Raw genomic sequence first — 23,164 nt, forward strand, 5'->3', positions numbered from 1 at the left:
ATCTCCTTTCTCCCAGTACTTTCTCAACTCCACTTGATTCCACCTTGACAATCCCCTGTTGCTTGGTGGTAGGGGCACTCTCATAGTGCCTGAAGCAATCTCTCTGGTCCTTCGAACTTCTTAACATTCTGCATTCTCTTTCCTCCCCCACATGAACATTCACCTTAGACTCCTAATTTATTAGTCTCCTGCTCCTCTGCCTCTTTATACTGGTCATATTGCCTCTCCACTCTCAGTCCTGATGCAGCTTTTCAACGCAAAATGTCACCAATTCTTGTCTTTCCACAGATGCTGCTCGACCCACTGAGTTCCTTCAGCAGATTGTTTGTTGGAAACTGTTTTATATTTACAAATATTTCTCAAAGAAATCTCTTTAGAGAAGGCCCTGATAAGCAGAGAATGATGTATTGGATATAGAGGCTCATGGGGTGGTAGCCGAAGACAAATGTACTTACCCCTGCAAATGGCAGAAGTGAAACACCTGCCCATCATCTCTTCCTTCACTTCTATTCAGAGCCCTAAAAGGCCTTCCAGGTGGGGCAATCCTTCACCTATATATCTGTTGTGGTCATTTACTGGATCCAGTGCTCCCGATGCGGCCTCCTCTACATCGGTGACTCCCGATGTAGATTGAGGACCACTTGCCGAACACCTCTGCTCCATCTGCAGAAAGCATGATTTCCCAGTGGCCAACTATCTTAATTCATTTCCCCATTCTCGATCTGACATCTTGGACTACGGCTTCCACTTCTGACATAATGAGGCCACTCTCCGGTTGGAGGAGCAACACCCCATATTCCAGTTAGCTAGCCTGTACCCTAATGGCAGGAACATCAATTTCACCAACTTCTGGTAATCTTTTCCCCTCTCCCTTCCCTCTTTTTCTATTCCTTACTTCTTCTCCTCATCTGTCTATCACCTCTCCCAGGTTCCTCTCCTCCTTCCCTTTGTCCCATGGTCCACTCTCCCGTCCTATCAGATTCCTTCTCCATTTCTTTACCTTTTCCACCAATCACCTTCCAGCTTCTTACTTCACAACCCTGCCCCTCCCATCACCTCCTAGCATTAATTCCTTCCACTCCCCTACCTTCTTATTTTGGCATCTTCCCCCTTTGACAGTGATTATATTTCATTACGAGTTTGAGGAGTCCTGGTATGTCACCAAAGACACTTCAAATTTTTAAAGATATATGATGGAGAACATTCTAACTGGTTGCGTCTATGTCTAGTATGGACGGGCCACTGCACTGGATAAAAAAAAACTGCAGGAAGTTGTAAACTCAGCCAGCTTCACCATGGGCACTAGCCTCCCTAGCATCAAAGACACATTCAAAAGGTGATGCCTCAAGAAAGTGACATCCATCATTAAGAAGCTTCATCAGACAGGACATCATGGAGGAGGTACAGGAGTCTGAAGTGTCAGGAACAGCTTCTTTCCTGCTGCCATCTGATTTCTGAATGGACAATGAATCCATGAAGTACCTCACTATTTTATTTTCCTTCTCTTTTTGCACCACTTACTCATTTCTTAAATACTCTAATACTTCTTATTGTAATTTATAGATTTTTATGATTATGTATTGCAATGTACTGGTCTGCCACAAAGCAACAACAAATGCCAATGATATTAAACCAGATTCTGATACTGACAAAGACAACATCATTATGTTTTTTTGCGGAACTAACAGCAGAACTGAGGGAAACATGTCAAGCTCAGTCATGGGAGCCACAGTTGACCACAGAGGCAGGAATCCTCATTTAAGCAAGAGAGTGTGAATGTGGCCTCTGCAGATCAGGTACGATGGATACAGAGGAAGTTGCATTGAGTTTGTGAAGAAAGCGGACAGAAGAAAGCAGACAGAATCAAGCGGTAGCTGTGAGAGTTAATGGGACTGGGTTTGATAATGGCCACCGACCAACCTCTGGCATGGAGCCAGAGGTGCATGTAGGAACATGAAGTTAGGATGAAACATGCAAAGAAAGGTGCAGACACGTTCCAGGGTGTGGGAACAAGAAACCTGATCTATACAGTCACCAATGTGCTGTGAATGATATAGTAAGGAGGATACCCATGTAGAACTAGAACAATGACTTTCCATGTATGCCATATAAAGGTGACCACAACTGGGATGTATAAAGCTTTCCATAACTACATCTTTTATATAGAGAATATGAGTGAAGTCAAAGGATTAGCTGTCTGCTGTGAGATGGAAGAGAGCGGTGGTGAAGGGCTCTTGTTGTTCCTCTAGTTAAGGCAGAAGTGAAGGATCCTCAGGATATGCCAAGTTACTTTCTAAGGCCACTCTAAATATTTATTTTCAGCCTTGTACTGAAAAATATATGTCTGCAAAACATAGAAAAAGCTGTCTGTGGATATTTAAGGGATATATAGTAAACAAAGTCTTTATCAGATTGGAAAATGCAATAGATCTCATGTAATCCTGCATATAACTTTAGTTACTAGGGTAAAAAGATGAGTAGCTTTAAAATATGAAGCTTTAGAATCTACTATTGCAAATTAATAAATGGTATTCTTCATTGAAGTCAATAATATAAATTGCAAATAGTTGAGATCCCAACACTGGTCCTTACAGATCCTACATGTTGCATTTTAGTAATTTGGAATGATCCAGTTATCTCAACTCACTTTTTCCTGTCACTTGATAAGTTGTTCTTTACTGAATTTTATCTTATGTGGTACTTTAATAAATGGTGTTTCACTACATCCACCCTTTCTCCATTATTCCCCTTGCACATTACATCCTCAAAGACTCTAACAGATATGTCAAATATAAATTCCATTTCATAAAGCCAAGCTGAGTCAGCCGAACTGCATTATAATTTTTTAAGTGCTCACTACTTCCTTAATAATGAACTCCAGCACTTTTCCAAAGACAGATGTAAAGCGATCAAAGCTTTTTCTTTCTTCTTTCTTGAATAGGGCTATTGCATTTGCAGGTTTCTAATCCTCTGGGACCTTTCTAGTGTCTTAGAGATTCTGTAAAACTTTGATTTATGCATCCACTGTCTCTGCAGTTAGTTAATTTAGAATCTTGGTGTACAGGTCCCCAGCTCCAGTGGATCTTACAGTTTGTGGACCCAATGGTTTCCATTATACTTTCTCCTCTGAAGATAAAGATTGTTTGAGGTTCCTCCTTTTATTTGCCTCTTTATTCCTACTATTTTTGATGTCTTCCATATTGAAGCCGGACGCAAAATATTTATTTAGTGCTTTCACTCTTTCCTTATTTGTCAGTATCTATTCATCAAAAGGACTAAGCTCACTGTGCTACTCTTCTTCCTTTCACTTATTTAGTTCTTCTTTAATATTTCTTGTTGACTTATTTGTAGATTGTATTTTCAGCAAGGGATTGGCCCGTCCGGCCCCCTTTGAGCTGTGCCACCCAGCAAGCACCCGAATGATTCCTAGCCTAATCGCAGGACAATTTACAATAGCCAATTAACTTACAACCAGTCCGTCTTTGGAATGAGAGAGGAGACCAGAGCACCTGGAGGAAACCCGCACAGTTCCAGGGAGAACATAAAAACTCCTTACTAGTAGCAACGGGAATTGAATCCTGGTCGCTGGTACTGTAAAGCTTTGTGCTAACCATGATCCTACCGTGCTGCCCCATCTGTAGTTTATCAGTATATCTAGTCTTACATCTTTCTCATTTACACTAATCCAGCTTACCCTGTTTATATCTTGCAATTTTAACAATGAACCACGAGGTAAAATACAGAACACAGTGTTCCTTCCCTGATGGGACTGCTTACAGGAGGGCAGTTCATCACAATCTGGTTCACCCAAACCTCCAAATAGTAACTATAAAGTCAATAACCAGAAATCAGCAATTCTCAGAAGTGTCTTTGACCAGCATATTGAGACAGCTCACATCCCGCAAAAGAGGTTGTGCCCAAAGCACCAACGTGTTACAGTTTATCTAACTAAGTTTACAGTATCTTGCTGATTTGATTCACTCTAATTTAAATAAGGTATTGATCCAGAAGTGGTATAATGTAACACATCTTTTGCTCTTGACTTTATGCGTTCGTATTCTGGGATGTGGCAAAGTTGTGATGGACAGAGCTTACTGTTCAAATCCAATGCACAAGGTGAGAGTGGTGAGATGCCATTTACAATCAGTACAGTTGCATTGGTGTAAGTACTCCCACAAGGCCGTTGAGCAGAGGAACAGTGCTGCTTTCCAATTCAGAGAGGTTCTTCACCTGGAGTGGAATGTGCAGGTGTTGGTGTTCTCTATATCCATGTTTTTCATTGCACCAAAAATCATCATCTGGTCCAGACTTCTGATCTGTCCTATATTAACTTCCTACATGTTGGTTTCTATGCTGGTTTCAATTATGGATGCAGTTAATTTGTAAACAGCTCCATAGGAAACTCTTTAACCTCTCATGCCATCTAATAATTGCATAACTACATTGCATTCTCCACTTCTGAAGGAAATTATACACCTTGCTTGCACTGTTAGAAGCCATGACTATTGTTTGAGGTATATAACTGGTTGCTTGGCTAGTTTAGCAACATTCCTTCAAATATTTTCCAACAGACCTTTCAATCACCACACCCTAAGGTGTCTAAATATTCAGAAATAAAGCTGATTACAAAAGACAGAATGGGCAACTTCCACCTATGGTACCTTTCCTCTACCAATGCTGACACCACCGATTTCACATGACCATCACACCTGACTGGTACCAACTCTCAGAGAGTTCAGACAACAACAGGATGTTTGGAAAAATACTGCCTTTCTTTTAAATATAGTTTAAGCTTTATGATGAAGCACTGTGAGCACTGGGGTGTAGTCAGAAGGAATTAACAGTGTCTTTACCTGGAAGTATTAGTCAGCAACATTCAATGAGCATTCTCTGAAGTTATATAATCAGAAATATAAAACTTCAGTGTAACTTATTTACTCAGGACTGAACTCAGATAGTGGGGAGAATTTCATGTCACATCAGAAAAAAGGCTGAAAGGCCTGCAGCACTTTATGAGAAACTTGACAACTTTTATCGATTCCCCAGCAAAGAGAAAAGCAAAACATATCATTTCTCATTTATAAAAGGTGTAAAATGTCACTTATTGGATAGCCCGGAACTTAACTATTTGGCTAATTTTAAAGATCTCAACATTGGAATCATTCATGATATTGATCAAAGCCACATAGAAAAAAAACCTGACAAAAGAGGGACCAAATACCAAAATAAGCTAATTTATCAAAGGTGTTAGAACAGAACCCTATAATCCACTGTAAAGCCTCCTCTGTTTACAATTCAAAGGTGATGCTAACAGAACAGAAAAGTACTAATTTCTGAACTTAAAAAAAATGTTCACTCTTCAATGGTTTTATGATCTTGACAGCAGCTAAAGTATCTGTTGTAAATGAATATTTCCTTTCTACTAACTCTCAAATTTAAGTTAATTATTTATGCACGTAGAGTTTTCTTAAGTGTTTATTTTGTTTCAATATTATTTCTGTACGGTACTTGGTTTATAAAAGGAAACTGAAGATTATGTTAATAAATTTTTGTGATACTTTGTAGTACTCATTTTCCTTGTTATATTCTTTGCTGAATTCTCAGCAAATTGTTTAAGAAAAGAGTACTCTGTGGTGGGGGCAATGTGCAAATTCCAGATGGGACAGCTCTAAATTATTTTCCCTAAAGACTATATTTGCAGCATTTTCAAGGTGGCAGTTTCTACAACATTAGCATGGAGGGAAATCAGTATTTAAATGTTGTACTGCTAGACTCTGCCATCGATAGTTTCTTCTATAATTCATTTCCAAATCAAAGTTAGTAACCAGTCCTCACACTGTGTCGGGCTATGTTGGTGTTGTATTTTGAATGATGTTACATGCTCCTCCTTTCCCCCACACAGCCTCTGCCAAAGTCATCTGACAGGAAACTAAAGATTAAGTTTGTCCTACCGAAGAGAACAAAGAGCCCACAGAGCAGTGAACCAGTTTACTGCAGAGTGCAAACTTTCTAATCCACTCCAAATCTTGGGATTTTCTGGAAAATGCTAATGCAAAGTTGTTTCAAATGCTTTAGTATTTTGTCTATGGATCATCTTTCGACACTTTAGCATTTACACTCACCATTTCCATAAAGGTTAACTTGAAGTACCAAACATAATCATGTGGAAAATAGACGTTATTGATTGCTATGGTCTATTGTTCCCCTTTTTTTAAGTCCCTGTAGTTCAAGTTCAATCTGGAATTACATCATGTCTCGTTTCCCTTGGTTACGAGACAGCTTGCGACGTGACCATGATTAGAGTGAAACAAATAATCATCTTCATGTATCAACTCCTCAACTACAAACTTCTTTTCCACAAGGACACCTGAAGTACGAACTCCAGCCAATTTATGGATTATAGTTTAAATTAGATTATCTAATGGCTTCTTAATGGATTATTAATCCGCATGCATTCATATGCTTATCTGGCTTTCTTGGATCAAAAGTTCCTGAGAGGAGTAACTACAAAATTATATTTAGATCTATGAAAATTTAATGGATTCTGCTGCATTAATCATATAGCGTATTTTCTAAGTACAGTGAGGCTTCTTGGCTGTAAGTTTAGTTTTTGTTAAAGCAATCAATCTGTTCTTCCTCTTGCAAAAAATTAACATGTTTTTTTGTTGCACTGTCTATCAAATTAAAAGTTTCTGAAAATGTTCGATAAATCTAAATTACAGCACTGGCGAAAATAAGATCAGGTGTAATAGATCATTTGGACTGTATTTTTCTCCCAAAGACTTTGATTTAAGAACACAAATCAATCTTTTGAGCCTTTCACATACAATTATCAAGTTAAACATCCTCTTCCAGGGTATAGACTGAAACAGCTGCTTCACTGTAAGTTTAATGCAAGTTACTGCAGTAACATAAACTTATGGCAGGAAGTGTTGACCCATGTATTTGCTAGGATAGTCAAAAAGAAACGTTTAGTTTTTTCAAGAAGAGGAAAAGAAATGAGGGTATTGATGCTGCAAGCAAAAGGATTAACCTTTTGAGTACTGATGTTCATTCTTATTTTTTATCATTTGACTATGTTTCCCATCACCCAATATCTATAAAACCAACAGTTACTTGAAATTCAGAAATCCTTAAGACTAACAACAATGCAAGAAAGGCTAAGGAACTTCCTACAATACGACAATTAAATGACAGATTGGGCGCACTGCCAAATCATACGTTTTTCCATGAATTAGAAGAAACTTAAATCTGATCTAGAATACACAAATACTCCTAACAAAGTCCCACACGTATGGCTTACTTTAAACAACACTGCCCCATTACATGACTCACTGAACCATGCTGTAATGCACAGTTCTTAAAGACAGTCATTACACCTGCAAACAGAAACAAACAAATCTAGTGCACAGTGGTAAACGACCTCATCAGGGTAGATGGAATATGCCTTTAAAATTCCTAAATATATTACTGTCTTTGTAAAACATTGTACATACATTTTCACTCAATAAATAAAATAAGCATAATTTGCCCTGTGATTAATCTAAGCAATACATAATCAAAGAAGGCTGTTCTAAATTTTCAAAAAGTTGAATTTTTAATTGTACTTTAAATATTAATTTGAAAAAACATGATTCTTAATAAAAGAGAAAAATGTGAGAGCCAATAGTGTGGTGCACAATGTTATGTCACTGTACATTTTTTCAAACGCATCCCTAATTTATTGGCTGGGGTCTAACTTTTCACACGCTTAACAAAAAGTAGTAATTTCTCTTCAAAAAAAATCAGTATTATAACTTTTAAGACTGCAGTATCCCTCTTTGCTGCCCTGCATCTGTTCAATTTCAACATCATTAAATGTCATCTTTGCTCTATGATGACTTAATTTTGTTTTTGTGAAGTTGCAGTAAGTATTTGGTTTTGCACAATTGTTAAGTGCCTCTATATTTGGAAATAGCCCACTTGTTTCACTGTTTCAAACATACAGTTATTCAGTGCTTGTCTTGAGTCAATATTCCACAAATTTATAATGTCTCATCTTTTGCTCCTTTCTATAAAATTCACTATGTCACCTGGGTCATAAACTGACCTTGACTTAGCTCAATGCATGGTTTGCTCCACAAAAGATTTCTTTACTATTGGCGAAGTGCCAGGATATACATGGCCTTATTTGCCTATCCTCTCTATCTGGAAACCCTAAGTCTCTCCTCATTGCTACAGGACAACTGAGATAAGAGTTTCAGGCAGATGGGTCTGGAACCTATGAGTCACACATCTGAAGATTTAAATATTAGTGTACCATTGTACTGTGCTATTTCACTGCAGATTAAACCAATTATTACCCAAAAAGTACTTCTTTATAACAAAGAAATTATAAATGAAAAAGAAATAAACAGTATCCTAAGTACCAAACATTAAGGGGTTAAAATTTCTTCTGTAAAAAGCTTCCTTTAACAGAACTCCAGTCTTCTTACAGTACTCTGAACAGATGTTTTACATTTAATTCTCTGAAGAGGATGGCAGCCATGTTTATATGGAGCAGTGTGGGAAAGTACAAGTACTTTAACATTTCCAAATCCACTGTACTCAAAGTACGAGAAAATACTGAGGTGGCAGCTGACTCTTTTGATTTATACCAAATAGTAACAGTCCTGATGCTGGACAACAAGAAGAGATAATGCAGCTTCATTTTTGATATGCATGTGTAGATTTTAGAAATATTTAAAATATTACCTTTGCCAAGCAATTCCCAATGTATCGTCACTGGCACTGGGGTATAAATGCCTGCCGTTTTGATTCATGGTCCAGTCACAAATCCTCAGCTGTCAATTGAAACCTATCAGTGAGATTGGGTGTCGAGCAGAACTAGACTCCAAGAATACATGCAAAAAATTCACTTCCATTAAGAAAGGCATTAGTCTGATTAAGATGCAACACAGATTTCAATCAAGAAATATTAGAAAGTCAACCATATTGGTTCAACATTCCAGACAGACAGATAGAGTAAAAGTTAACAAGAGAAACTGTTCACTTTGTTTGCTTTAGGGAACCATTTATGTAGCTGGAACTGGCAATGCCTTTCTTCCAGTCCAGAAACCCTTTGTGTGAAGCTATAAAGTATTAATGCAGGAACCTACACTGATCTTGGATGGCTCTACATTAAATCCCTCCAGGAATTTTATTCAGTAGCAACATTTAGAATCAGTAATATTCTTTGTCTGTCATTTTCTTTATAGTGACACCCAGATTTAGATTTGATTTCAATGATAGTCCTCTGTAGTTCCCTATAAGACATCACGGGGTAGATCTGCCCCATTTATCAAAAACAGAATCCTTGAACAATATATAGGACCCTAATAAACAGTGGAAAGTGAAAATACATACACAGAAAAAAAAATCTGACACAATATAAATCGTGAATCTTAGAAGAGAAAGAAGAATATAACCGACAAGGTGCTTATATTTGCATTTACATATATAAAATTTAATCTTACATACAAATCACACAATTAAAATTACTTTACTACAAATAATACAGATAAAAAGTTCTTCTTAACTTCATAGGAACAAAACATAGTTATGCCTGATATAGTGCATTTATTATTAAAATAATCAATACTATTGAAATAACACCAATCACTAAGGGGGTAAAATTAGTAGATAATGTATGATGTTCATTGAATTTTCATGTAAGGTATATCTGACTTCTTAAACAATTTTCAAGACTTTAGCTGAGTTTTTATTTTAATTATATGCAGACAAGTTTCCTAAGAGGCTCTTTATCTCTATTTCCATCAATTAACTGGTTCTTTCCCAATCCTCACTCAGTAATGTGATCCATTTAGAATTCATGTGGTAGAATCCAAGATATTTAAGACTAAGCGGGAGCAAAAGGGTTATTTACTGTGAGATTCTGATACATTTAATAATGCCAGGAAGACAAAAAAAGCCCTGACAAAATGCATATTCCCATTTCAAAAGATGTTCATGTTTTGGAGGGTCAAACAGAATTAATGGCTCAATCAAAAAGAAGCTTCCACTGATTTTGTATCAGTTTGAGTGGATTACATGCATAGAATTGTTCTGACAAAGAAGCCATTAGACCCATCAAATTTGAACTGGATCTTTGTACAGCATCTACTGCAGTCAATGCCATTTGGTCACCTCTTGACCTGTATTTTTTTTTACCTTTGCATGTTTAACATTTCCCTGTTGAAAGTCATAGATGAATCTGTGTCCACTGCAATTTCAAACAGCACCCCCCAGTAAATGGCCAGTCCTTCTATGACATGTGCTCCAACTTTTCTCACCTGGATGTATCCCTTTCAGATATGTGCAGTAAGCACACCCAATCTTGCCAATGCATCGACCTTAACAATTGTCATCACATTCGTTATCTTCCCTTTTTACTCAGAGTTGGATAGCATACTTTTCTTTGACAAAAGTAAATACAATGCACTCACTGGACTATATCACGGTGGAATTGACCTGCAGCCCAAGCTGCTCAGCTGGCAAATGCCTGCCCACAGCTACCTGGCTGGTGCATTAAGGCTTCACAAAACAACAAGTGTCTGAGGGCCTGCTGCAATAATGCCCCGGCAATCTTTGACAGGAGCAATGCCATAGATGTTGTCTCACTTTCTGTCAAAATTGAGTGGCATTTTAAACAATTTTAAAAAGACTTTGATCTTTAGGGATTTGCACCATATGAAAATGTTATATTCATTATAATAATTTTAAAAAACTATTTAAACATTTTAAAATATTATGTTTCAAATACAAGGAAGTTATCAAAGGTGAGAAAATAAAAAAAAAGTTACTCTGCTATTTAAGAAGGGTGGGAGGCAGCAGAAAGGAAATTATAAACCTGTTAGCCTGACATCAGTGGTTGGGAAGTTGTTGAAATTGATTATTAGGGATGAGATTACGGGGTACCTGGAGGCACATGACATGATAGGCCAAAACCAACATGGTTTTGTGAAAGGAAAATCCTGCCTGACTAACCTATTGCAATTTTTTAAGGAATTACAAGCAGGGTAGACAAAGGAGATGCAGTAAATGTGGTGTACTTGGATTTTCAGAAGGCTCTGACAAGGTGCCACATGAGGCTGATGAGCAAGATAAGAGCCCATGGAATTACAGGGGAGTTACTAGTATGGGTGGAGCATTGGCTGATCGGCAGAAAACAGAGAGGTGCAATAAAAGGATCCTATTCTGGCTGGCTGCCACTTACCAGTGGAGTTCCACAGGGGTCGGTGTTGGGACTGCTGCTTTTTTACGATGTATGTCAATGATTTGGACTATGGGACTAATGGATTTGTGGCTAAATTTGCCAATGATACAAAGATAGGTGGAGGAGCTGGTAATGTTTAGGAAACAGAGAACCTGCAGAGAGACTTAGATAGTTTAGAGGAATGGGCAAAGAAGTGGCAAATGAAATACCATGTTGGGAAGTGTTTGGTCATGCACTTTGGTGGAAGAAGTCATTTAGATGGGGAGAGAATTCAAAATGTAGAGATGCAAAGGGACTTGGGAGTCCTTGTGCAAGATACCCTAAAGGTTAACCTCCAGGTTGAGTCGGTGGTGTAGAAGGTGAATGCAATGCTGGCATTCATTTCTCGAGGTATAGAGCAGGGATATGATTTTGAGGCTCTATAAGGCACTTGTGAGACCACATTTGGAGTACTGTGTGCAGTTTTGAGCTCCTTATTTTAGAAAGGATATGCTGACATTGGAGAGAGTTCAGAGAAGATTCGCGAAAATGATTCCAGGAATGAAAGGGTTACTGTATGAGGAATATCTGGCAGCTCTTGGTCTGTATTCCCTGAAGTTCAGGAGAATGATGGGGGATCTCAAAGAAAAATTCCGTATTTTAAAAGGCCTGAACAGATTAGATATGGCAAAGTTATTTTCCATGGTAGGGGAGTCCAGTCCAGGATGTCCATTTAGAACAGAGATGTGGAGAAATTACTTTAGTCAGAGGGTGGTAAAGCTGTGGAATTTGTTGCCATGAGTGGCTGAGGAGGCCAAGTCATTGGGTGCATTTAAGGCAGAGATAGATGGGTTCTTGATTAGCTAGGGCGTCAAAGGGTATGGGGAGAAGGCAGAGGAGTGGGGGTGACTGGAAGAATTGGATCAGCCCATGGATTGAATGGCAGAGCAGACTCGATCGCCAAATGGCCTACTTCTGCTCCTATTTTTTATGGTCTTAAGTAAAAAAAGAAATCTTCCATGACATCTCCAGGCCGGGAAACACATTCAAATCAAAAGGGACTCTGATCCGGCACTGTGTTTGAATGTGACACTGGGGAGATCCAGTATGATCAGGTTTCACCACTGGATATTTCATGAAGTTCAAGAACACCCATACAAAGTTAATAGATATTTCCCTCTGAATGGCTACACACAGGTAATTGCCTGCCAGGCCCACTGTTTCCATGCATAAATTAACAATTTGGCCACTAATTTGCCCTGTCCTCCAACTTGTCACTCATTTTATACACCTGCTCATGTTCTCTTTATGCCATTTTCACTCTTTGTTTCACCTTGAGCCATTTTTTTCACTCCCGCTGCAACCACTTCTTCTTCATGTCTCTCTTTACATCTTACGTCAGTCAGAGTTCTGGCTTTGAAAACTCTAGATGCTAGCCAGACTACTGTCTCTTCAAAGACCACCCATTACTCACTTGCAATTTTACCGATCAGACATTGGTTCCTATTGGCTACAGGAGCTCCACACACAGAAACTCAGCCGACCAGGTGGCTTTTCACTGACACTTACAGAGAGTAGTGAGTGCCTGGAACACCCTGCCATGGGTGGAGGTGGGGGCAGAAACACCTATCTACATTTTCATATTGGTCAATCATATAAATCATAAGCGGCTAAGGTCCCAGTACAGATCCTTGTGGAGCACCGTCAGTCACAGACCTCCAGTCAGAAAAAAGCCCCAGTGAAGAGTATCCTCTCTTTTCTATAGGCAAACCAATCCTGAATCCATCAGCCATGGATCTCATGCATCATAATCTTTTGGATGAGTATCCCTTGTCAAGCACCTTACTAAAATCCAAGTTGGGCAACATCTATTAATGTACCTTTATCAATCATCTTCATTATCTTCTCAAAACAAGTTAGCCAGGTATGACCTGACCCACACTTAGCCATGCTGACTGTCCCTAATTAGGTCATGTTTTTCCAAATGCTCAATAATCCTATCACTTAAGAATCCTCTCCAGTAACATCCCTCCCGCTGATGTGAGGCTTACTGCTCTAAAGGTTCTTTTTTTCTGGCAAAGGGATACTTTATAAGTAGGAGACCTTCAAAAATGAAATATGGTAGGCACAGAGTTTGCATGTTCCTGTTAGAATAAAAGACCAGGCTAGCAGACTTAGGAAACCATGGCTTTCAAGGTATATTGAGGCCCTGTCTAAGAAGGACTAGGTGCAAAGCAAGGAATAAATAACGTACTTGAGGAGTATAAGAAATGCAAGAGAACACTTAAGCGGGAAATAAGGAGGGCTAAAAGAAGGCATGAGGTTGCTCTGGCAGACAAGGTGAAGGAAAATCCCAAGGGCTTTTATAGATAGATATATTAAGATATATTTTATTAAAGGTAGGAAGGGACAAAATTGGTTCATTTGAAGATCCCCGTGGACATCTATTCATAGACCTGAAAGAGATGGTGGCACAAGCAGACATCTTCCAGTCTCCACCCAGCTAAAAGGAGTCACCTGCCAGTTGTTTCCATCTCATTATCTGCAGCTCTCATCCACAGTCCTTGTTCACTCATAGAACACTTGTTGCCTTGCCGTGTTAAGTATCTGTTCTCTCTTAGTTGTTGTCTTGCTATTTTGCAGTTGATTATTAAAGTGATTGCTCACCACTAAACTGTCTCCACCACTCTATGTTTTGATCAAGCCTCCTCTACATTTCCTGATAAGACGAGTGAACTAGCAATTGACCCAATGGAGCATGCTTGCCTAAAGGAAGTTGTCCGCTGACATGAGAACGTGATCCAGAAGCAGCAGGAAACCAAGGACCATATGCTCGCCACTCTCTTCCAACTCTCTGTCTCAATACAGGAGCCCCGCGCCAGTTAGCCTCCTCCCTCTGAGCCCTGGATTCCGGCGCTCAAACGAAGGAGCGGAGGATCCCCAATGCAATGTCGCAACTTCCTGTCCCAGTGCATCCTACACTTCAGGCTCCAGCAATCTCTGCATTTCATGGACTGAGCAAGATTGCCTTTGTCATCACTCTCCTGACTAGGCAAGTGCTGACCCGAGCTGCCACTAACTAGGGCAATAAAAACCATCATCTGCAATAAATAAGAGGAATTCAGCACTGAGATGTGCTGAGCTTTCAACCATCCAGAAAGTGGGAGGTCGGCAGTGGATTGGATACTTAGGCTTACGCTCAGTGCAGTTGAATTCAGGATCCTTGTGCTGGAGTGCAGCTAGAATGTGCAAGCATTGCTGGCCCACTACTACTGTCACAGCCTCTAGGAGTGCCTGAAAGACAAGCTGTTGACCCGGGAGATCCCACCAACCTCAAAATCCTCATCACTCTGGCCCTCCGTGTTGACAAGTGTCTAATGAAACAACCCTCCAGATCACCATAGAGAACCCCAGAACCACTTAAGACTGCAGGACCCACATCAGCTATGCCTCCAGAACCCATGCAGTTAGGAAGAACTCTCTTAACAAGAGTGTGAGTGTCGGCAGAGAAGCAACGTGCATATACTGTGGAGCAGCTGATCACCCATGCATGAAATGCCCACTGCATCTGGGAAAATGACACGACCAGACAGAGTCAAGGGGCCTTCTATCTCGTAAACACCCCCCCCCCCCCCGCCCCTCCTCCACATACCAAAGGCTTTACATGCAGAGGAGTCTGGCAACCAGGCAACTTTCTGGACTAGATTCTGTGTGTGTGCATTCTGAACTCCCTACCGAGCCTACCTTGGACAGCTTCTGCATCATAACCATTAACAGATGTCCCTTGGGGTCTGGGATGGTCAGAGCTCGCACATGGCTTGTGCACGTGAGCACTGGAGAGCACTACAAGCCTACCCAATTCCTCCTCATTGACTCACCCATAATGGGTTACCCTAGTTCTCCACTCATGATCCTCCCTTTGCCTGGTCATCAGGCTCCCTGCTGGGTCGGGCACCCACCTGCTTGCCTGTAAATCCATTAAGATGGAGGAAGCCCTCAATCTCATCAAGCTCCCTCAGGAATTCCAGGACTAAGCCATTGCTTTCAGTAAAAAGAGGCCAGCTTCCAGTTGCCTCACAGACCACAACCACTGCACACTAGAACTCCTCCCCAAATTCTTCGGTCCTCTCTCTCCCCTCGTGAGCCCCAAGCCATGAGTAACTACATTCCTGAAGCACTACAGCATGCCTTCATTTGACCATCCCAGTTCCAGCCAGTGCAGGATGCTTCGTCGTCAAGAAAAGAAAGTTGAGGGTCTTCGTCCTTAATAGACAGCGCAATCCTAACATTCTGCAGGATCCAGATCTTCACCAAACTGGATCTACAGAGTGTGTACATCTTGGTCTGCATCTACCAGGGGCATGGGTGGGTGTTCATAACATCCACTGACCACTACCATAAGACCAAAAGGATATAGGAGCAGAATTAGGCCATTAAGCCCATCGAGTCTACTCCACCATTTCATCATGGCTGATCCTGGATTCCATTCAACCCCATATACTTGCCCACTCACCATTTCCCTTTGATGCCCTTGATCAGTTTCCCGTTTAAATATATTCATGGACTCGCCCTCCACCACAGTCTGTAGCAGAGCATTCCACAGTGTCACTGCTCTTCAGCTAAAAACATTCCCCCTTACCTCTGTTCTAAATGCCAATCCTCAATTTTGAGGCTGTGCCCACTAGTTCTGGATACTTAAGAAACATTCTCTCCACATCCACCTTATCTAGTCCTTTCAACATTCAGTAGATTTCAATGAGCTCCCCACACGTCCTTCTAAGTTCCAGAGAGTACAGGCCCAAAGCTGTCAAACGCTCCTCATATGTTAACCCCTTCATTCCTGAATTATCCTCATGAACCTCCTCTGGACTCTCCAATGACAATACATCCTTTCTGAGATAAGGGCCCAAAACTGTTGTCAATACGCCTAGTGTGGTGTCTTATAAACTTCAGCATTATATCCTTGTTTTTATATTGCTTTCCCCTTGAAATAAATGCCAACATTTCATTTGCCTCCTTTACCACAGTCTCAACTTGTGAATTAACCTTCTGGGAGTCTTGTAGGAGGACTTCTAAGTCCCTTTGCAACTCTGATATTTGAGTTTTCTCCCAATTTAGAAAAGAGTCCACACTATTGTTTCTTTAACCAAAATGCATGATCATACATTTCTCAACATTATATTCCATCTGCCAGACTTTTTGCCCATTCTTCCAAAGGCAGTCAACCAGAAAAGGCCCCCATTTATTCCCACTCGCTGCCTTAGCCATTCCTCTATCCATGCCAGTATCTTTCCGGTAACACCATAGGACTGTATCTTGTTAAGCAGCCTCATGTGAGACACCTTATCAAATACTTTCTGAAAATATAAGCAACTGACATCAACTGCATCTCCTTTGTCCAGCTCGCTTGTTACTTCCTCAAAGAATTCTCACAGATTTGTCAGGCAAGATTTCCCTTTATAGAAACCATGCTGACTTTGTCTTATTTTATCATTAGTCTCCAAGTACCCAGAAACATCATCCTTAATAATAGACACCAACACTTTCCCAAACACTGAGGTTAGGCTAACTGGCCTATAATATCCTTCCTTTTGTCTTCCTCCCTTCTTAAAGAGTGGAGTAGCATTTGCAAACTTCCAGTCTTCCAGGACCATGCCAGGTTCAAGTGATTCTTGAAAGATCATGACAAATGCATTCACTATCTCTTCAGCAACCTCCTTCAGGACTCTGGGATGTAGTGTATTTGTCCATATGACTTATCCCCTTTAAGACCTTTGAGTTTGTCTAGCATCAACAAATTCCCTCTCTTGTAATCCAACACCAATCTGATTTTCCCAATCCCCATGCATATTGAAGTCCCCCATTAGACCGTAAGACCACAAGATACAGGAGCAGAATTAGGCCATTTGGCCCATCATTTCTGCTCCACCATTCAATCATGGCTGATTGTTTCTTTTTCCCTTCCTCAGTCCCACTCCTTGGCCTTCTCCCCATATCCTTTGATGCCGCATCCAATCAAGAACCAATCAAAATCTGCTTTAAATACACCCAACAACCTGGCCTCCACAGATGCCTGTGGTAATAAATTCCACAAGCTCAGTACCTTATGGCTAAAGAAATTTCTCTGCATCTTTGCCTTAAATGGATGCCCCTCCATCCTGAGGCTGTGCCCTTTGTCTTAGACTCCCCACCATGGAAACATCCTTTCCACAACTGCCATTTCGAGACCTTCTAACATTCAAAAGGTTTTAATGAGATCCCCTTCCTCCATCCTTCCAAATTCCAGTGAGTATAGATCCAGAACTATCAAACATTCCTTTTAGAACATTTTAGATAACCGTTCCATTCCTGGAATCATCCTTGTGAACCTCCTCTGAACCCTCTCCAATGCCAGCACATCTTTTCTTGGATGAGGAGACCAAAACTACTCACAATACACAAGGTGAATCCTCACCAGTTCCTTATAAAGTCTCAGCATCACATCCTTGCTCTTGTATTCTAGACCTCTTGAAATGAATGCTAACATCGCATTTGCCTTCTTCATCACCAAGGAAGGTTGTTCTGTACAAGAACTCCCAAGTTCTTCTGCATCTCAGATTTTTGGATTTTCTCCCCTTTTAGATAATAGTCTGCATATTTATTTCTTCCATCAAAGTGCATGACCATGCATTTTCCAACATTGTATTTCATTTGCCACTTTCTTGCCCATTCTCCCAATCTGTCCAAGTCCCTCTGCAGCCTACCTGTTTCCTCAACACTAACCGCCCCTTCACCAATCTTCACATTGCAATTGTGATATTACTCTTATCTCATGCCTTTCCAGCTTCCCTTGCAATCTCAACCCCACATCTTGGCTACTATTTGAGGCCTATATATGATTCCCATAATGTTTTTTATTACCCTTGCAGTTTCTTAACTCCACCAACAAAGATTGAACATTCTCTGACCCTATGTCACCTCTTTCTAAAGATCTAATTCCATCTTTCCAATAGAGCCACACCAGCACCTATGCCTTCCTGTCAACTATGACTTTCTTTTAGCCACAACTCAGTGATGCCCACAATGTCTTAATGACCATTCTCTAATTGCCCCTCAAGTTTGTTCACCTTATTCCATATGCTATGTGCATTTAAATACAGCACCTTTCATCCTGCATTCTTTACCCTTAAGAATTATGCTCTATGGTACAACTTAACTCTTTGTTCTGTTTGCAATTGTTCCCAATCATTGGCTTGTCCTTCCTTACATTCATGATACATATTACATCATCTACTTGTAAACCTGCTGGCTCATCCTCAGATCTATCATCCTGGTTCCCATCCCCCTGCCATATGAATTTAAACCACTCCCAAAAGTTCTAGCAAACCTGCCCGCAAGGATACTTGGTCATGCTACGAATGCCTTGGTGATGCCTTCCAGACCTTACAATGGTCCACATTTTCCAAGCCTTCATCAATGAGATCTTCCAAGACATGCTGCACAGGTATGTGCATATCTACATCAATGGTGTCCTCATCTTCTCCAAGGATCCTCAAGACAATATCTGTCATGTCCAATCAGTTGATCTTCTCAAAAACTAACTGTACTGCAAGTTAGAAAAATGTTAATTCCACGCCCCAGTCATTGCGTTCCTGGTTGTCGTTCAGTTTCATCTAGGATCCATTGCTCATTGAGGATTTCAAATAGACCCATTGGGATCATCCTGGGCTGTTGGGTGCTGGCTGAGGTAGGGGATGGGGCGTCCACAAGCAGGCAACTCCCAGTCTCCGCTCACTAACAGGTGTTCCCTTAGATCTGGTGTGAGACCAATGCAGAAATGCAGGGGTCCTATCAGAGGTATTTGAAACATTCTTAGCGATGCATGAGTACTGAAGGATAGCTAATGTTCTTCTATTGTTCAAGAAAGGCTCGAAGAATAAGTCGGGAAATTATACATCAGTGAGGCTGATGTTAGTAGTGGTTAAATTGTTGAAAGGTGTTCTAACGAATCTAATATATGAATATTTGGATGGACATTGTGTCCTTGGGGATAGTCAATGTGGCAGGTCATGTCTACCCAATCTTAGAGAATTATCCAGGAGGTTACCAGGAAAGGTAATGAAGGAAAGTTAATGGATGCTACCTACATGGACTTAAGCAAAGCTTTTGACAAATTCTTGCATGACAGGCTAGTCCAAAAGGTTCAATTGCTTGGAATTTAGGATGAAGTAATCAACTAGATACAGCATTGGCTTAGCAGGGAAAGCCAGAGTGTAAGCAAATGGTTGTCTCTCTGACCGCTGGCATGCTGCATAGATTGGTGCTGGGTCTATCGTTGTTTGTCATCTACAGTATATTAATGATTTAGATGTGCTAAACTAGATCAGCAAATTTTGGGATGATACCAAGACTGAGGGCATAGCAGACAGTGAGGATGGCTATCAAAACTTGCAGTGGGATCTGGACCAGCTGGAAAAATGTGTTGAAAAATGGCAAATGAAATTTAATGCAGATAAGTGTGTGGTGTTGCACTTTGGGAGGACAAACCAGGGTAGGGCTTACACAGTGAGCAGTTGGGTACTGAAAGCTGTGGAAGAATGTAGGGATCTAGGGATACAGACCTGCTATTCCTTGAAACTGGTGTCACAAGTAGTTAGGGGTATAAAGAGAGCTTTTGGCAAGTTGGCATCACAAATCATAGCATTTAGTACAGGTACCGGGACGTAATTTTGAAATTGTATAAGACACTGGTGAGACCAAATCTGGAGTATTGTGCACAATTTTAGTCACCTACCTACAGGAAATATATCAATAAGATTAAAAGAGTACACAGAAAATTTACAAAGGTGTTTCCGGGATTGAAGGCCTGAGTTAAAAGGAAAGTCAAGCCAAGTCAAGTCACTTTTTATTGTCATTTGTACCATAACTGCTGGTACAGTACATAGTAAAAACAAAACGTTTTTCAGGACCATGGTTGACTAGGTTAGGACTTTTTTATTCCCTAGTGCATAGGAGAGTAAGAAGAGATTTAAAAGTGTTATGATACCAGCCCCCTCCTTTGTGAGAATCGCAAGAGCCCTAGTGAAGGGGGGGGGGGGGCTCAATGACCCAAGAGAGAGAGAGACGTGCTGAATAGACACAGGAAATGGGAGAGAGAGAGATGTGCTGAATACCGCGTTCCACCGGGATGCAGAATAAGGCGACCTTGACTATTGTCTCATGAAGACCACGTGTAAAGCCCTCAGGCAAAGTGGGCTGGTTGAGAGAGAGATTGACACCTGCGATCCCGTGAGGAAGTATAAAGGAGGGTCTGGGGGGGGGACGACCCCTTCAGACGCACCAAGGAGACACGATAGCGATCCCGTCGTAGCGGGAAGCCATTTTGAAGGAAGCCACGTGCGATAGATTCTGAATCGGGAGTCTGTGGCTGGAATCACGGAAAATCGCTTTTAACTAACAACAGGAAAGCCTGCTCCCCTGATTCCACGGCTTTGCTTCGTAAGGACCCGGGCAAGTGTTCCTTTTCTCACCAACATCTCTCTCCCTCTCCAACACAGGAAACCCAGCGGTTCCCAAAATGCTAAAGCCTGCAGACTTTTGAATGACTGTTATATTTCCATCGGACAACCGTTTAACCCCTAGACAACGATAGAGATTATTTCTTATTGATTATTACTATACCTGCGCTTTAGATTGAGTATTGACGACGTATGTTATCTGAATGTTTGTATTAACCTTACTTTTGTGCCCCTTTATAAATAAAAACGTTTGAAAATGGTACCATCAGACTTCAGCGGACCTCTCTATCTTTGCTGGTAAGTGATCCAGTTACGGGATACGTAACAAAAGAAGTATACAAAACTAGGTGCAGTCTAGATAGGGTAAATGAAAGTAGGCGTTTTCCCACTGAGGTTAGGAGAGACTAGAACTAGAGTTTGCAAGCAAAGGGGAGAAGGTGAAATATTTAGGAGGAACCTGAAGGGCAATGTCTTCATTCAGAGGGTGATGTAAGTGTGGAACAAGCTGCCAACAGAAGCAGTGGATGCAGGTTTAAGAGACGTTTGGGTAAGAGAAGTTGTATTTAAGAGAGACTTGGATAAGTACATAGATGGGAGGGGTGTGGTGGGCTATGGTCCAGGTGCAGGTCGATGGGACTAAACAGAATAACAGTTTTATATGGGCTAGATGGGCCAAAGGGCCTGTTTCTGTGCTGTGGAGCTTTATGACTCTACCGTTCCAAGAGTATCCCTAACTCCCTTCTTAAATGATGGAACAACATTAGCTACTTTCCAGCCCTCTGGGACCTTGCCTAAGATGATAAAGTACACAAAGATATTGGTCAAGGTTACAACAATCTCATCTCTTGCCTTACTCCATAAACTTGGGCATATTCCAGCATCCAGCCCTGGGTACTTATCCACCTTAACGTTCTTTAAGAGACCCAACACTACTTCCTTTGTATATCAAAATGCCCTAGCAAGTTAGCATGGTCCACACTGATCCCTCTATCCTCCATGTCTTTCTCCTTGGTAAATACTGATGTAAAAACATTCATTCAGAACCTCACCCACATCTTCCTCCTCCAAGCACGTGTTCTTTCTTTATTCCTAAACAGTTTTACTTGCTCCATAGTTATGCTCTTGCTCTTGATAAATGTATAGAAAGCCTTGGGATTCTTTTTAATCCTTTTTGCCCTCCTGGCTCTGCTAATTCCCTTCTTGAATTTGTTTCTGGCTTCTGTATAATCCACAAAGGCTGTATTCGATTTTAGCTCCCTAAACCTTACATACAGTAGAGTTCCTTTTCCTTCATGACTAAATTTACTACCTCCCTCAACATCCAAGGTTTCATGAACTTGCTATCCTTGCCCCTCCTGGAACATATCTGTCCTGTACTCTGTGCAGCTTGTCTTTTAGCAACCTTCCTATGTCAGATATGAACTTGCTCAAAAACAGCTGTTGCCAATTAATTCTCCCTGGTTCCTGCCTAAAACTCTCATAATTTGCTCTGCTCTAATTTAATATACTCCTGCAAGTTCTATAATTGTCCTTCTCATAGCTATCTTAACACTTAAGAAATTGTAATCACTGTTCCTTGACTGTTCTCCCACAGAAAGGTCAATCACCTGTCCAGGCTCATTAACCAACACCAGATCTAGTATGGCCCTTCCTCTTGTAGGACTATCTACATACTGACAAGAAATCCCCATTGATGCACCTTACAGATTCTGCCACTTCTAATCCTTTTGCATCAAGGAGGAGGTCCCAAAATGTATTGTGGATGTTGAAGTTAGCTATAACAATAGCTCAGGACAAATAAACTTTTCTCAGGCTTCCCGCCGGGTACAGGTATTGTACCCTTCTTGAAATAGGAACAAAAAAGGTTTGGGGTGATTTCTGATTTTTGATGACAACCTCTGCCATCTTCAATGGGGAAAGCACTAGATCCTTTATCGATTGGCCAGAAGTTTATGCACCTTTCCCTAACGTATCTGCATATCTGCTCCTGAATATCACAGTGGCTGTAGTAAAATTCCCCTCAGAATCATCATCCAGTCAATTCATCTCACTGGACTTTATCCATTTCCTCCTTGCCCAACTCAATGGACCATGGAATCTTCAGAATATCTCCCAACAGAGAAAAGGTGCATTTCTTGTATCTAAATTTTAACCAGAAGAATTCTGCCTTGACCTCTCAAGAATATCCTCTTTGTCCATTATTGTAATAATCTTTAGAAATCAGAAATCACCCCAATCCTTTTTTGTTCCTATTTCTTGAACATATTATTTATTGAAGCAATCAGCACTCTGGCCTGCTTATTTTATTCCATGCCTGCATCATTTTACTTTTTTTTTTATATATCCTAATTCATTTTCCCCACCTTATACAGGTCCTCCCCGAGATGTGAACACACAACTTATGAACACTCTCAACATACAAACAAGTGCTTGGAAAACCAGTGCATTGGTATGG

General features: G+C 40.7%; 1 protein-coding gene across 9 annotated transcripts in view; it reads right to left on the reverse strand.

The window, feature by feature from the left end:
* The window catches only part of LOC140729085 (nuclear factor 1 B-type-like), a 289,370-nt gene that overhangs the window by 32,428 nt on the left and 233,778 nt on the right, over positions 1-23,164 (reverse strand). For 7 of the 9 annotated variants that reach the window (XM_073048423.1, XM_073048426.1, XM_073048420.1 and 4 more), the window contains one exon: positions 8,734-8,822. The exons of the other annotated variants lie outside the window; for them this stretch is intronic. In XM_073048423.1, the coding sequence (XP_072904524.1) occupies positions 8,734-8,822 (89 nt within the window). The remainder of the gene's footprint in view (positions 1-8,733; positions 8,823-23,164) is intronic. 9 annotated transcript variants of the gene reach the window in all.

The sequence above is a fragment of the Hemitrygon akajei genome, chromosome 6 (assembly GCF_048418815.1).
Source record: "Hemitrygon akajei chromosome 6, sHemAka1.3, whole genome shotgun sequence".
NCBI lineage: Eukaryota > Metazoa > Chordata > Chondrichthyes > Myliobatiformes > Dasyatidae > Hemitrygon > Hemitrygon akajei.